This window comes from Crocuta crocuta, unplaced genomic scaffold (assembly GCF_008692635.1).
Source record: "Crocuta crocuta isolate KB4526 unplaced genomic scaffold, BGI_CrCroc_1.0 scaffold541, whole genome shotgun sequence".
NCBI classification, from domain to species: Eukaryota; Metazoa; Chordata; class Mammalia; order Carnivora; family Hyaenidae; genus Crocuta; species Crocuta crocuta.
Window position 1 is genome coordinate 722,736 of NW_027531901.1, and position 15,462 is coordinate 738,197.

The 15,462-nt window shown below is 60.4% G+C and overlaps 2 protein-coding genes across 2 annotated transcripts in view; one reads left to right on the forward strand and one right to left on the reverse strand.

The window, feature by feature from the left end:
• Positions 1-594, forward strand: part of VILL (villin like) — a 10,089-nt gene extending 9,495 nt beyond the window's left edge. Inside the window, 2 exon segments of the mRNA XM_077774006.1 lie at positions 80-151; positions 307-594. Coding sequence (XP_077630132.1) covers positions 80-151; positions 307-594 — 360 coding nt within the window.
• Positions 595-1,326: 732 nt separating this feature from the next.
• Positions 1,327-13,428, reverse strand: PLCD1 (phospholipase C delta 1). The gene is given in 16 exon segments (XM_077774007.1): positions 1,327-1,625; positions 1,750-1,899; positions 1,975-2,107; positions 2,201-2,379; positions 2,788-2,904; positions 3,112-3,271; positions 3,476-3,634; positions 3,731-3,880; positions 3,957-4,132; positions 4,135-4,197; positions 4,459-4,687; positions 4,778-4,907; positions 9,060-9,288; positions 12,409-12,573; positions 13,011-13,157; positions 13,356-13,428. Coding segments are annotated over 16 exon segments (2,346 nt in total). The 3' UTR covers positions 1,327-1,539.
• Positions 13,429-15,462: the final 2,034 nt, after the last annotated feature.

Genomic DNA, 15,462 nt, shown 5'->3' on the forward strand with positions numbered 1-15,462 from the left:
GGCCCTGTCTTGCCCTCAGGCCCCCTCCGGGCCCCAGCGGTGCCCTCCACCCGGCCCCCACCCTGACTCTTGCCCCCAGAGCAGCCAGTCCCACAAGGAGGTGCTGGAGGGCGGCCTGGGAGCGGCGCCGGCCACAGCTGAGGTGACAGCAGCGAGCACAGGGTCCTCCGGGCTCCCACCAGGGTCCGCGCTCGCTCCGCACAATCCGGATGGGCAGAACGGGCCCTGGCGGGTGGCAGGGTCTGCACTGGGGGCCCCGTGGGAGCCTCTCCACCCTGCCCCAGCCTCAGTCCCCTCTCGGAGCAGGAGCGCCACACCTTCCCTCTGTCCAGAGGGCCAAGCAAGGGCAGGGCGCATCCTCTGACCCCGCAGGCCCCCCAGGCCCCCCAGGCCGGCTCAGGGCATGGGCTGCAGCCGGGACCCAGGGCAGGGGCGCCGGCACCGGCTCCAGCGGCCACCACGGCAGCCCCCGCCCGCGGTCAGGGGAGCCCGCCCCGCGAACAGCTGCCACGTCGGGCTGCCCAGGACCCGCCGGAGGGTGTGGGCCCAGCCCGCAAGGGGGCGCCCACCGCCCCTGCCACTCACCACCCCTAAACCTGAGCCTGCACCTGAGCCAGAGGAATCCGGGCATGGCCCGCTGGGGGTGGGCTGTGGGCAGGTCACCCGGGGAGACGTGTGACGGGTGGGGAGACGTGGGAGAGGAGGCCTCGGGCCCTGTGAGGACACCACTGGGTGACAGGCCTGGGTCCTGGGCTCCGCTGACCCCGGTCCCTGCACCCTCTCCCCGCCAGCTCTACCTCTCAGATCTGACTTCCAAGAGATCTCTGGGAAGTCCAGGGAGAATTCTGTAGCCTGGCAAGTGGCGGCGGCGGCAGCAGACGCAGCTCAGCTTTTCCTGAGCCCAGGCCCCGTCCCTGTCTGTGCCGCTAATGTGGCCAGACCCCCAGGGGTGCCTTCCCTGCATGTACCTGAGCCCCCGGGGGCGCCCTGCTGGCATTCCCCGGTCACCCCCTCCACCCCAGTCAATAAAAGTCCGTGCCCCCCCCAAGTCCGTGTTGCCTGGGCTTGCAAGTCTGGGTCACCTGGTAGGTCCACCTCTGGGGCTGGAGGGAACATTCCAGAGGACTGAGCTCTGTCTTCCACGGAGGGCTTTGTTTCTTGCTGGCCCTTGCTGCCCAAAGGGACAGACAAGCCTACAGTGCGGGGGGGGGGGACAGAGAGGGGCTGTGGCCAGTGTTCCCACACGCGCACACGTGCGCACACACGCGCCCTGTGTGGGGCTTTTTCCGGCATTCAGGTAAAAAGACCACAGGACTCAGTCTTATGATTTTTATAAAAACCCTCAACCTAGGGCTGGCGGAGGGCAGAGGGCTGCAGTGTTTTTCCTAATGGCACGGAAGAGCGCGCCAGGGACCGAGCGGGCCCCTGCGACCGCAGAGGCAGCAGCTGTGACAGTGTGTCGGAGCCGGAGGCAGCTGCAGGCGCCCCTGCGAGCGGACAGAAGACCCGGCCTGCTCGCCGCCGCCAGAGGCTGCGAACCTAGTCCTGGATGGACACCTTCACAAACAGGGTGGCAGACGGGTGCTGGTCTCCATTCTTTGACAACAGGTGGACGTGGCGGTACCCTGGCAGGTGGGGGTGGGGGCAGGAAGGAACACACGGAGGGTCCCGGTCACTCGAGGACGATGCTTCGAGGGACGGCGGGCTCCGCCTCCCCGACCTGGTCTCCCCGCCTCCACCCCCACTCACCCTGCTTGAGGCTGCCCAGTGGAATGGTGCTCTGGCCAATGAAGTCGTTCTTAGAGGAGGCGTCATAATCCTCCACCACGAAGCGCACCAGGGCGAGCTCGGGCACGACCACCTCAAACTCAAACTCCGTGTCCCACCAGGGGTTGAAACCTAGGGGTACACGCACCACGTCAGCCGCGCGGACACCAGCGCCAGTGGCCGGCCCCGCCCAGGCCCGGCAAGTACCGTTATTGGTGACGACCGCGGTCTGGCGGCTCGCCATGTCCCGGCCCACACCGTGGATCTCCACCGTCACCTTGGGGTCCACAATCGAATTCTTATTCTTGTTGACTTTTGGCAACTGCTGCCCGGAGATGACCTGAAGAAAGGCAGGGGACGAGCGGGGGCTCAGGAGTGGCGGCGAGGGAGAGGGGAGGCCCCAGGCTCCCGTCCCCCCTGGGGCCGGCCATACCCTGACACGGAGCCGCTTCCGGGTCCACCAGGGCCCCTGAGCCAGAGCTCGAGAGTTAAAGGTAGAGTCCGGGTCTCGCAGGAAGGCGGGCTTCAGCACGTAACCACAGGCCCCGTTGTCCTGGAAGCGCCCCTGGTACAAATCCATCTCTGGGCCGGGCGTCTGGAAATTCAGGGCCACTGTAGGCAAGACAGGGCAGCCACACACAGGCTGAGGGCTGGTCTCGGGGCCCTAGAGCCCACCTGCGCAGGGTAGACTGAGGCCTTAGAGCCACGTGGGGAGGCAGCAGGGTCCAGCGTCACGCAATGCCTGCTTCCCTCCTGCCACTCCCTGACCCACCACACCAACCTCCCATTTTCTTTCTGGGGCCAGAATTCAAAGGACCAGTGTGCTAACGACGAGGTTTCAGACGCTGTGACTTGCTAGTGGTGGGATTCTTTCCATACTGAGACTACCAGCTCCTGAACCCACAGTGCCCTGCGTCCGGCCCCAGCCGGGTCCCCAGAAGCTCCTGGCCCCTGGCCCTCTGGACCGAAACGCTCCCCCAGGCCTCCTCGCAGCCTCCGGCAGCCCCCGGCAGCCCGTACCGATCTGGCAGCCCCCGCTCCACATCTCCACGGGGCTGTAGTTGGAGGAGTCCGTTCTCCACCCTGCAGGGTAGATCCTGCTCAGGTGAGTCACGTTGTGCCGAACAAAGCTGTTTCCTGAGAAGGGTCCCCCAGGTCAGAAGTGCAGACCTCCTGGTGAGCCCAAGACCCTCCTGCCCCCCCCACCCCCAGCTCTATCTGCTAACAGCAGAGAGGGCCGACTCTGCCAGTCCCGAGCATGGGGAGCCGGGCCTGCCCCTGACCTGACCGGTGCAAATGGTCAGACAGATGGACAGCACCCGAGGGGGCAGGGCCAGGGCTCACCTGCTTCTTGGAGCAGTCGGAGGGCACGGTTCTCGGAGAAGGACACCATCTCATAGAAAGCCTGCCCTGGGGTGCCGGGGCTGGAGAAGCCCCCAAAGCGGACACTCTTGCAGTAAATGACCATATCGGAGAGCTCCTGCACTAGCCTGAGCCTGTCCTCCTGGGGGCCACGGGGAGGCCCGGGTTAGATTCGGAGGTCGGGGCACTGAGAGAGCCAGAAACCCAGACACGGAGAGACAGAGGGAGACAGACAGAGAGAGGGGGCAGAGGGTCTGAGTGGCAGCCTCGGAGAGCTGAGACCAGGCAAACATCCCGGGACGGAGGAGGTCCCCCGCGGGCCCGCCCCCACGACTCCCCCTCGAACCCTGGGCTTGTGCTGCACTCGGCTCCTCACGGCCTCGTCCTCCATCTCAGCAGCCTCATCCTCGTCAGACACGACAGTGGCTTCGGGGCCACCCTCCCCAGCAGGGGGCAGGAGCCCCCCAAGCTTCTTCCCCTTCAGCAAGATCTTCCCCTTCAGTTGCTAAGAACGGAGAAGCAGCTGGTCAAGACCCATCCAGCTGGCCTCGCAGCCTGTGCCCCTGCCCTCTCACAGGGGGACCCCGCGCCCGCCGCGGACCTCCGGGGACGGCAGACTGGTGGTGGCCCCGTCCAGCGGCCGGTCCAACAGCATGGGGCCCAGGACGGTGCGCAGGTGTCGCGCCATCACACGCTGCTGCTCCAGGCTGCAGTGGTTCTCCAGGGACAGGATGACGGGGTAGGGGGACGCCTGGAGGCCCCAGGGCAGGTTAGGAGGGGGGGCCGCCGCTACTGCGGCCCTCCTCACCCGCCGGGAGCGCGCCCACCTTGAAGGCGTAGTCCCGGATGGCCCTGAGCACGTCGCAGAGGAGGATCTTGGAGGTGAAAGTGTAGCCGTGGTAGATGACCGGCTCCAGGTTGGGGCCGTCCCAGCAGTCGAGCTCCAGGCAGCGGCAGCCCTTGCACAGCGCCCTGCGGGTAGGCGTGGCGGCTAGGCCCTCCNGCCGTCGGCGGACAGCAGGTACATGAGGAAGCCGTCCTTGGTCATCTGCCGCTGCGCCTTGGCTGCGAGGGAGGCGGCGGCCGGTCAGGGCTCTGCCGGGCGGCCACCTCCGGTAGAGCTTCCCTGCGCCCCGTCCCGAGCTCTCCCTTGCTCGCGCTCGGAGGAGGGAAGTCCGATCAGTCATCAGACTGTGATCACCGCAGTGGGGCCGGCCCCCCCGCCCCCCACACCCGGGGCCACATCTCCGTGGAGCCTCCAGACCCGGGCGGCGCAGGGCGGGCGCAAAGAAGGACGCAGGAGGAGGGGCTGCCATTCCAGCCTCCTCGTCCCTGGAGGCTCCTCAGTCCCCTCTGGAGAAGGAACCGAGAGGGGTTGNGCCGCCTCCTCCCGCTGCTGCTGCTGCAGGAACGTCACTAACTGGTCCACGGACAGCGCCCCCCCGGAGCCCGCCGCCTCGGCGAAGGCGCGGTCAATCTCGGCCCGCTGGGTCAGCATCTTGTAGAAGGCCTCAATCTCCTCGTCCTCCAGCGAGTCTGTCTGGGAGCGGTCACATTCCTGCAAGGCCACGCGGGCCGGGCTCAGAGCGGGCACCCCACTAGGCCGGGGCCCCCCAGACCCTGCCCCTCCCCCCCCCGGCCGGGNCACCCTGAAGATCCTCCGGGCGTAGCTGTCGTCCACCTGGATGTTGAGCTCCTTCAGGAAGTTCTGCAGCTCCTTGAAGCTCATCTTGTTGTCCTTGTTTTTGTCAGCTTTTCGCAAGCAAGAGTGAATCCAGCTGGGCAAGAAGTAAGGAAAGAACCAGGAGCCCTGACACCCCCGAGGTCCCAGCTGGAGCCATGTTTCCAGCTCAGGGTTAGCTCCTGGGCCGGGGTGGACTCAGACCACCCACCAGGAAGCCCCCGCCGAGTAACTGCACACCAGCATTCCAGGGACAAGATCCGATGGCCTCTCCCGAGGAAATGTGACACCCAAGAAGGGGTCTTTTTTCAATTTGCTGGCTTTGAACCCTTTCAAATTTTTAAAACACTCATTTTCTCACTGTAAAACAGTCCACTATAGACAACTTAGAAAATGCAGAAAGTAGGGGCGCCTGGTGGCTCAGTCGGTTAAGTGACTCTTGAGTTCGGCTCAGGTCATGATCTCACAGTCATGGGGTCAAACCCTATATCGGGCTCCATGCTCAGCATGGAGCCTGCTTAAGATTCTCTCTTCCCTCTCTCTGTCCCTCTCCCCAGCCAGTACTCTCTCTCTCTCTTTCTCAAAATAAATAAACATTTAAAAAAGAAAAAAGAAAATGCAGACAGTAAAACAAACCCCCCATAGATGTATCTCCCGCAGATAATTACCATTAACATTTCAAGGCATGTCCTGGTTTTCAATACATCACTGTCAGCCCGCCTGACGGAAGCCCTTGAGGCTTATTTTACAGGAGGCACCAAAACTTTAATCCACAGATCAGACGGTGAGGCTACCACGGGCAAAATCCAGAGCCTGGCTCGTGCTCACGATGGGGGCACTCCGGCCCCTACTTCTCCCTTACCTCTGTCCCCTCTCCCAGACTAGACCTGGAGAAGTCAAGAAAGACGAGATCCACAGCACATTCCACAGAAATTAGAGAACAAAGACCATGAAAACAATTCTTAAAAAAACAACAGCAGGGGCGCCTGGGAGCATCCGACTTCAGCTCAGGTCATGATCTCCCGGTTTGTGGGTTCAAGCCGGGCGGCGGGCTCTGTGCTGACAGCTCAGAGCCTGGAGCCTGTTTCGGATTCTGTGCCTCCCTCTCTCTCTGACCCTCCCCTGCTCTCGCTCTCTCTCTCTCAGAAACAAATAAAAACATTAAAAAAAACACACACAACAGCAGGTTTATAGAAGTCACAAAGGAAACAACATAACTGATGCCATATGAACTTTAAATAATTCTGAGAGTCAAATAAAGAAAAAATAAAGTGATCCTGAAAACGTTATGATGACCCTAATAACTAAATGAGAAAAGGACATAAACTGACCTTTTACAAATGTTCTTGGTAATCAAAGCTATTAATGATTTGCAAATGAGCTGCAATTTCTTAAACTGGAAGATCAGCAATTTCAAAGAATGTTACTTTGAAGGCAGGCTGGGGTGAGGTGACATGGACACTCCCATCTACCACATCTACCATTCGGACAAAGGAAAGGACAAAGAAAATCAGTTCAACCCTCAGGGACCTGGTATAGAGATACAGCTAAAGCTCTAAGTGTCTACATGTTTGAATCACTTAATCCACTTTTAGGAATCTCTTGGTAAGGAAATACTCCTAAATACTGAAAGGTTTTATGAACACAGTTCTTTGCAATGTTACTTATAGTGGTGAAAGACTAAATGTCCAAAGCTAAAACAACAGAGCACTAATTTATATGGCATCTACTCAATGAAATATTACACAGTCATATTCCCCATATTACACACTGTCTATGGGGAAAGAATCATGACATGTTGCACGGAAAGTGGATATAAACATATGATCTCCACTATTTCTGGCAAATGCACTGAAATGCAGAAAAGATTGGGGGCAGAACCCAAATCAGCAGTTTCTGAAGGAGGTGGGTTTTGGGGGCCTTTACAACTTCCTTCTAACGTAGCCATATTTTATGTATAATATTTACATGAAAAAATAGGGCAGAATTTCAGAGTGGTTCAGCCAAGCATGAGGTCCCCATGCCGAATGCTAGTCAGTAGGCTGGGATGGCTTTAGGCACAAGTCTGTCCAAGCACAAGCCTATACTACGGAATTGGACTTTTAAGAAAGCCCCAAATCATGTAGGGATAGCCTTGGAAAAAACACTTAAAACTCTTTGAAATGCTGAAAAGCAGGGAGTAAGGAAACTAACAGGGCTTGAGGTGTGTCCTTCAAAGCAGCTGGATAATCAGAAACTGAGATTAAGAAGGTAGTTCCATCAAGTAGCCTCAAAATGGATTAACGTAGTTGGAATACGTTTTTTTAAATGCATAACTTAAACTCTGGAAACTACAACACAATGTTGAAAGAAACTAGGGAAGATCTAAATAAATGGAAAGATACCCATATTTACAGATTCGATGTTGTTAAGTGGGGAATACGCTCCGGACTGATCTACAGGTTCAACACAGCCCCTACCGTAATCATGGTGGCCACTTTGCAGAAACTGATCCTAAAACTCATATGGAGCATCGAGGGACCCAGAATAGTCTTAAAAAAAAAAAAAAAGGAAAGAAAGAAAAAAAAAAGAACAAATGTGGAAGACTCACATGTCCTGTTTTTAAAACTTAGCACATTAACTAACTTGGATTTAAATTATAAAAAATAAAATTAAAAAAAACCTTAGTGCAAAGTTACAGAACTATATTGTGGTGGTACTGGCGCATCGATATGTCTAGATAAGTGGAATAAAAGAATAAAAGATACCCGACATCATTAGCTATCACAGGAAATGCAAACCAAAACCACAAAGAGATACCACTTCATACCCACAAAGCTGGCTACAATAAAAAAGATAGGAACAAGCCTTAGCGAAGATGTGAAGCATTGGAACCCTCATACAGTGCTGGTGAGAATGTAAATTTCCTCACTGGAGAACAGTCTGGCAGTTCCTCAAATGGTTAATTCACCATTCATTTCCCATAAGGCGTATACACTCTAGGTGTATACCGCACAAAACTACACAAATGTTCGCAGCAGCAGTGGTTCATAAAGCTCCAAAGGGGAAAGGGAAATGTCTGCCAACTACTGAACAGCTAAATAAAATGGGGAATAACCACACCATGGAATAGGATTCAGCCGTAAGAAGGAATGAAGTACCGATTCTCACGACAGCATGGATCGCCTCAGAGACACACTGAGTGAAGGAAGCTGGTCACAAAAGACTGCATCTTGCATTTATAGATATCCAGAAAAAAGGCAAACATATAAAGCCCAAATGTAGATTAGTGGGTGTCCAGGGCCTGGGAGATTATGGGGAAACGGGGAGTGGCTGCTCATGGGTGTGGGGTTTCTTTTTAAGGTGACGAAATGTTGTAAAATCACTTGTCACTCTGTCACTATACTAGACAGCACTGACTTGTACACTTTAAGCAGGTGAATTCCATGGTATGTGAATTATATGTCAATAAAAGTGTCATTAAAAAAGGCGCCGGAGCTGGACGGCTCCACCCAAGTCCTGCGTGCCAGGAGCCTGGTCACTCTGAATCATAGGCTGGTGTGTTGTTGTGCACCCAGACTTGGACGAGAATTTGCTTTAAGCCCACAGGCTGGCCTGCACACCAGGCCCAGGGAAATTTGGCCACTGCCCCCCAAAATGGCACCAGGGTACCATGACCTCCCAAATTCCCAGAGAGAAAAGAATGTAGTAACTCCAGGAAACAGGATTAAAACACCCAAGGCCCGGCCTCCCATCGAAGCAGGCTGCTGCCATTAGCCTCACAACCCTGTGCTGGTTACTGGGGGGAGGAGAGGGGACATTGGGGGCTGCAGTGTGGACCAAACGGGGCTCCCAGAACCTGTTCTGCTTCCCTTCAGCCAAGGACTGAACTGGGTTCCCCCAAATTAATATGCCGAAGCCCTGAGCCCCAGTATGATGGCCTCCGGGGGAAGGCAGGCTCAGATGAGGTCGCGGGGTGGGGCCCCACGATGGAATCTGTGCCTGGTGAGAGGAGGCGCCAGGGATCTTGTTCTGTCTCTCTCTCTGCCACGTGAGGACACGGTGACGAGGCCGCCACCACAAGCCAGGAAGGGCGCTCACCAGCCCCCGACCGTGGACCTCCAGCCTCCAGAACTGTGAGAAAGTGAATTTCTGTTGTCTAAGCCACCAGTCGATGCTATTTTGGTGTGACGGCCCGACCTGGGTACCTTCCATGCCCAGGCCGCCCATCCACAGGCTGGGCCGGGCCCCACCGCCACCTAAAGGATACTGGCGCAGCTTCTGCCGCTGGTCCATGGAGCCTGAGTGGTGGATGATCTTGCGCAGGCCCTGCACCCAGTGCTGGGCGTCGGCGGGTGAAGGGGCGATGAGGTCTAGCGTGTTGCGCTGGTCCTTGAAGACGATGGAGAAGCAGCGCTCCTCGGGCACGTCCCGGGCATACTTCTCCAGGCCCTCCGTGCGGTGCCCCATCCGCACCTCCTGGATGTCCTCGATGGAGACTGCATGAAGGGGGCAGATGGCAGAGAGAGCTGCGAGGCCAGCCCCCGCCCCCGATGTGCCCGAGGCACAGTGTAGGGGCCACAGAGCCAGGGCTGGGGCTCAGGCCTTAGCCAGAGACAGAGAGAGGGGCGAGCGGGCAGACAAGGGGGGCAGAAGCGGGGAGGAGGCCAGGGACGGAGGTGCTGGAGGAACGTGAGCCACACCTGTGGTGGGCAGGGGAACGCACAGGGAGGGACGGGGAGAGGCTGGCCTGCGAGAAGGGCACCTGGGACCCCACGCCTCCTGGTTCTGGCCCGGGAGGGCGCAGGACCCCTGGCAGAGCCCCGGGGCCGGGCAATGGGGGGGCCTGGAGCCTGTGACAGACTGGAGGCCACAAACCGTCCTAATCGCCCTTGACTTTGGACCCCCAGGCCCTTCTCCTGACCATCCAGGAGACAGAAGCCACTGCCCTGGGGTGCAGGAGTGCAGGGAGAAGGGCTGTGTTGGAGCACAGACAGGGCCTTGCCCTGCGTGTGTGTGTGTCCTGACCTCAGAGCACCCCATGGCAGGGAGGGTGCAGGAAGGCCGCTGCCCTCTGGGACCCCACGGGGTGCCCCTGAGGAGTCTGAGGGAGTACGTCATTCTGTCCTTAGAAGCTGGGGGAGAGGCCTCCTGTCACATCGAAGCCTTCCGAGCTTCCGGGCAAGCAAGGCCCTGCCTCCCTCCCACCCTCAGTGTGTCCTCCGTGGCCTGGCCGCCCAGTCCCCCCAGCCGGGCTCGCGCTGAGCTGCCCGGCACCAAGGTCCAGGCTCTGTCCCTGCCCACCTGCGTCCTGAGCTGTCCTCATCCGTCCGTCCCGGGCGCCGGCCGCAAGGTCACCTCCTCCCAGTGCCCGCCTGCCCCCCGAGTGCCCAGACGCCTCCCGGCCACCTACGAGCCCTCCGTGTAGGGCACGGGCCCGCCCAGGCAGCAGGCTCCGAGGCCCAGACCCGTGCGCCCCAGGCCGCCTGCGGTGCTGGGGGTTATTCGTGTGTGGTGCTGGGGTATCCGCGTGTGGTGCTGGGGGTATCTGCGCGGAACCCCTCTGCCCGCGGCCTCCTGTGCCGCCAGGCCCACCCCGGCTGCAGCGGCCCCGGGCCAGGGTGACAACAGGAAACCTGAGCCGTGCAGCTGGGCCAGCACCCCCACCCGCACCAGAGAGAGATTCCAGATGGCTCCGCTGCTGATAATGCCCTGTCTGCCCCCGGGGGCCAGACTGGGGGGACTGTGGCAGTGGAGGGGTCAGGGAAACTTAGCAGGAAGCGGAGGCCAAGAGAGCTGGGGGCGCTGCCCCTCTCCTCCCTCACCTGGCCTCAGTTTCCCTGAGGACAGCACATCTGGGGCAACAGTCCCACTGCTCGCCCAGGGCAGGGAAGCAGCCACCACGCACGCCCAGCCGGGAGCTGTCTCAGCGTCTCTGTCACCCCGCAGCCCCTCTGTGCGGGCCCTCCCTCGATCCCCCCTCTGCTCTCATCTGGTCTCCTGCCTGTGTGCACAGCCCTCCCAGGAGGAGGGCCCAGGTCCCCTTCTGCCGCGTCCGCCCCCACGTGCTGGCACGTGCCGTGTGCTGGCCGCTGCGCCGGCTCCCGGGGATCCCCGGGGCTCAGGGAACAAGATGCCCCGATCCCGCCAGGCCGCCCCCCAGCAGCGTCTGACAGGAAGCCCCGTATCAGGGCAGAGGGCTACGCAGGAGACTGGCTGGTGCCACGGACAGGAAAGGTCTGGGTCACTTCCAAGCTGTGTGGCTGATGTGCCACAGGGTGGGTTTGTGAGAGCACTCAGCCTCCACCCGCTGCAGGCCTGCCCTGCCCAGAAACCCACGGCCCAGCTCCTCATCTGGCCCCGCTACGGGCCACACCTCCTCAGGTTTCTAGCTGCTTGTCCTGAGGCCAGCACACCCGCCCCCAGGCACCCTCAGTGGGCAGGCCCTGCCCTTCCTCCGGGCCCCCCTCCTCCCCGCCCGGGGCCTGATCTCACTCCCCAGGGGGCTCACCCAGTCTCTGTGCCCCCCTTCCCTACCCTGCCCCCAGCCAAAGGCGGGGACCTGGGTTCTGTGAAACCCAACTGCAGTGGTCTTTCTGCTCGGTCCGATACCACAGCCCCGCCCCCCCACATGTGCTATTTAAATATAAATTAGTTAAAATTCAGGAACATTAAGAATTCAGTTCCTTAGTCACCCTAGCCACATTTCACGTGCTCGAGGGCCAGAGGTAGCCAGTGGACCTATACTGGAGAGCACAGATCTAGAACGCGCCTATTATCAAAGAAAGTTCTTTTGGGTAGCACTGATCTACAACTTCCCCACCGTGTACAGATGCAGAGGGGACGCTCGTTTTACAGAATCTTTAGGGCTTTCTTTCTGTGTCAAAAGGTAGCTTTCTCTGTGAGGCCTTGCTGGAGGCACTCCCCATTTGCAGGCCTGAGCCTTGGGTTCCTGGGCCTTTTCCGAAGCTTCCAGAAAGCTCTCAGGCCCAACACCCTCAAGTGAGCTGCCCGGCGAAGGGCTCTCTCTGCTCTACCCCACCTCTTTGCTATGGCCTCAGTCCCAGGAAGGAAGTGCGTCCCATGGCCCCACCTCATATCCTGGCTACTGATACCAGGAAGGGCCTTATCTGCCCCCGGACTTTGGGCCTGGCTTTTGGCCTCACTACGCCTGGAGTCAAAATCCACCCGACTCCCCTCCTTCCCACATCTGTCTGGGTGGACACCCTGTGAGTTCAGACAACAATCCCGGCAGCCTCCCTACTTGTGAGCCAGACCTTCCCGTCTGGGGTCACGGTTATGTACCCCGGCCCCCAAAGGCTTTAGCCTCTCCGTCTGTGCTCCTCCATGACCGCCCTCTCCGGCCCAGATCAGGCCTCAGCTTCCCTATCGGTGATTTAACAAACTCTTCCCTCCCCGCCGCTCCCTGCTGACTGCAGCTCCCCCATCTCGGGTCCTGGTTGTGTGACCGACCTGGGCCCCACCAGGCCAGGCCTGGGGTTCCCTTCTGTGGTCCTAGTCCAGGACTCACCTCCCCCCCCGCCCCCACCAGCGTCAGTTTCCCCACGCAAGCACAGGCTCCCCGCTCGGCCCCCACCCTGCAGCCCCGGGACACTCACACAGCTGGGACTCCGGGGTCCGCATGACCTTGCGCGACTCCTGCCAGATGGTCTTGCAGTCTTCCTGCAACTTGTAGAACCGCTCTCTCCGCCATGAGCTGGACTTCACCTTCAGGAGCTGGCTGCCCTTCAGCAGTGCCTGTAGGTCCCCATCGTCCTGGAGGCCTGGGGGGCAGAGCCGGTGAGATGCCTCTGCCTCCTGGGTCCCTGCGGCCCCAGGACCCGGGCTAGCTGCTCCCACCGCCGACTCTTTCGGGGCCCACGTCTCACCAGCCTCCTCCTCAGCTCTTGGTTCCCTTCTCCCACCGTCACCCATGCTCCAACCTGATCCTGGAGCCCTGCCTCCTCCAGGAAGTCATCTCTGATTGCCAGCTGAGGCCATGTCAGCCGTAGGACACCCACCCACTCCATGCCACACTTTACAGGCTGACCTGCCACCGCAGCTGAATGGCCAAGGGGAAAGTATCTAACTCTGGAACTTCCGGTCCCTGGGGAGCTAGACACCTAGGAGATGGCCCTCCTGGTCACGCTTCGGGATCCGAGCGGTCCCAAGGAAGCTGGGGCCAAAGCGAGGCCCAGCCCCCAAGCGAGGACCCCCCCACCCAGGCTGCATGGCTCCTCCGCCCAGCTGTCTTCAGAGACACAGGCGGCCTGCGAGGCACGGGCTCCCAAAGACACGATGGCCTTTGTCCTAGCAGGTCCAAGCAGCAGGTACCGAGGGGCCAGGGCCTGGATCCCTGGATCAGACCCTGTAGCAGCAGTGAGGGGGGAGAGACCACGCCCCACCTTAGTGACTCATGAACACAATGTAGGGACAGACGCATCTAGGTCTGTGCCTCCCACCCAAACCAGATGCAGGCGGGCACCAGCTCTCTTCACAGGCGATCGGCCATCTCCCCTCACTCTGTCCCCCAAACTAAAACGAGGTGGCCCTTCAGCACCTTTACCCGTCTCCTCCAGCAGGGCGGTGACATTAGGGGCCGTGTGGGTCCAGTCTGAGGGGCCTGAAGCTAAGCCCATAAGCGGTGCTTTTCTGAGCCCAGATCCACAGCCCCTGAGAGGTTCTCCAGCTTTATCCAGGCTCCCGCTCCCCCCACCCCAGCCGGCCTGCCCCACCCACAAGACGTACAGAAGCTTCTGGACCACTTCCCCAGGCCTCAGCCACCCTCGCCCTCTCTATCCCGCCTCAATCTCGTGCCTCCACTGGGGACGGTGCGCAGTGCTAACAACCCTCTCCCCCCCACACACACACACACCCCCAGTGGCTCTGGGCAGCTCCCCTCTGTCCCTGGGCCTCTGTTCCCCGGCAGCACTGGGTCAGAACACATTAGGAAGAGGGTCTGGGGCTCCTCAGAGGTCTGTCTCATGCGCCTCCTCCCTCCTTGGTGCCAAGCCTCTCACACTTCTGGGGCCCCTCTGCCTCAGTGTGGGCGTCCTGCTGCAGCCCCGGGGAGGCTCAGCGGGGGCACACGGGGCTCCCTGCGGGGCGCCCTGCTGTTGGCTGCGTCTGTGACTGAAGGGAGAGGAAGGGGGCAGGGGGTTCCCAGACGCCCAAAGCCAGTCCCCCAGCCCCTCCGGGGCATCCCACTGCCCTTTCTGAGGCGGGGCGACGTCTGGCAGGGCACCTGCTTACCCTCTGCCTGGCCCCTGCGCCCCCGCCCGCACCGCAGACCGTAACGGCGGGGGAGGGGGGGGGTCGGAACGGGGGAGGTGAGCCCCGCCCTCTGGCTCTGGAAAACACCAGGAGGAGATGACAGCGTCCATCCTGCCCTGGAGCCAGGCTGTGGCCCTGTCTGCCGACGGGCAGAGATAAGCCCCCCGGCTGCCCACGTGGCTTCCGGAGCGCGGACCTCAGCCCCAACGTGGGCCTTGATTAGCCACTGCCTCCTGGGCCACTAGGAGACCTGGGCAGGACCCCTCCCCCTGAGCCTGTTTGCAGCCCTTTTGGCTGAGGCCCCGGGGCTGCCCCCCACCAGCCCAGCCCTACTCTCTCAGCTGTGGTACCTTCTCCTCGGGTGGGAGGGGTGAGAAGGGGCCTCTGAGCTCGGGGCCCCTGGGCGGACCCCGCAGCCCCACTGCCGCGGCCTGGCCGGCCGCGCACAGCGAGGTAGGCTCCGTGAGGACGGGGGCTGCTGCAGGTGCTGAAGGGGGGGCGGGGCGGGGTGCCGGGAATCCTGCCCCTGCACCTAGGGTGATGCATAATGCAGACAAACTGGGTCCGGGACCCACAGCAACGCACAGCTACACAATCACACACTGCCGTAGTCAGCACGGTGCCAGGATGTCATGTAACAGCGATGATAATAATAGCAGCCACCGTAACATTATTAAGGGTCAGCATCTGACTAAGATACTGATCTGAGCGCATGTATTTAATCTCCCCAACAGCCCTATGAAGAAGGCACTATCATTATTCCCATTTTACAGATGAGGAAATTGAGGTTCGAGGAAGTTACATGGTGGAGTCAGGACTCGGAAGCCTGCCCAAGGGTGAGTGCCGGGAAACCTTACGTTGTGTAACTACTACTCGGGCACACCGAGTGGTGTTACAAAGCGCGATGCCAGACACCCCCACAGCACACAGTGCGACACAGAACAGTCAGTCACCCGGGACGCCCACAGCCCCACGACCATCCCTGCCGCCCCGCGGCCCCACGAACCGCGTGAGGGGCAGGATCGCCACGAGGTCACACACTGGGCCACCCAGGGTCACGTTTGTCACACTTGCCCAGCATCGCACCGGGCCAGAGTCTCAAACCCATCTCCCTGAGGTGCAGTCATGCCAGTTCCTCACTGGGCCACAATCTCTAGCGCCTCAGAAATGTGTACCCAGGAGGGGCCGGGGCGGCGAGGCGGGGCGCTTCGGGGGGCGCCGGCCGGCCGGGGGCGCTGAGGGAGGCCNTCAAACCCATCCCTGAGGTGCAGTCATGCCAGTTCCTCACTGGGCCACAATCTCTAGCGCCTCAGAAATGTGTACCCAGGAGGGGCCGGGGGGGCGAGGCGGGGCGCTTCGGGGGGCGCCGGCCGGCCGGGGGCGCTGAGGGAGGCCCCGGG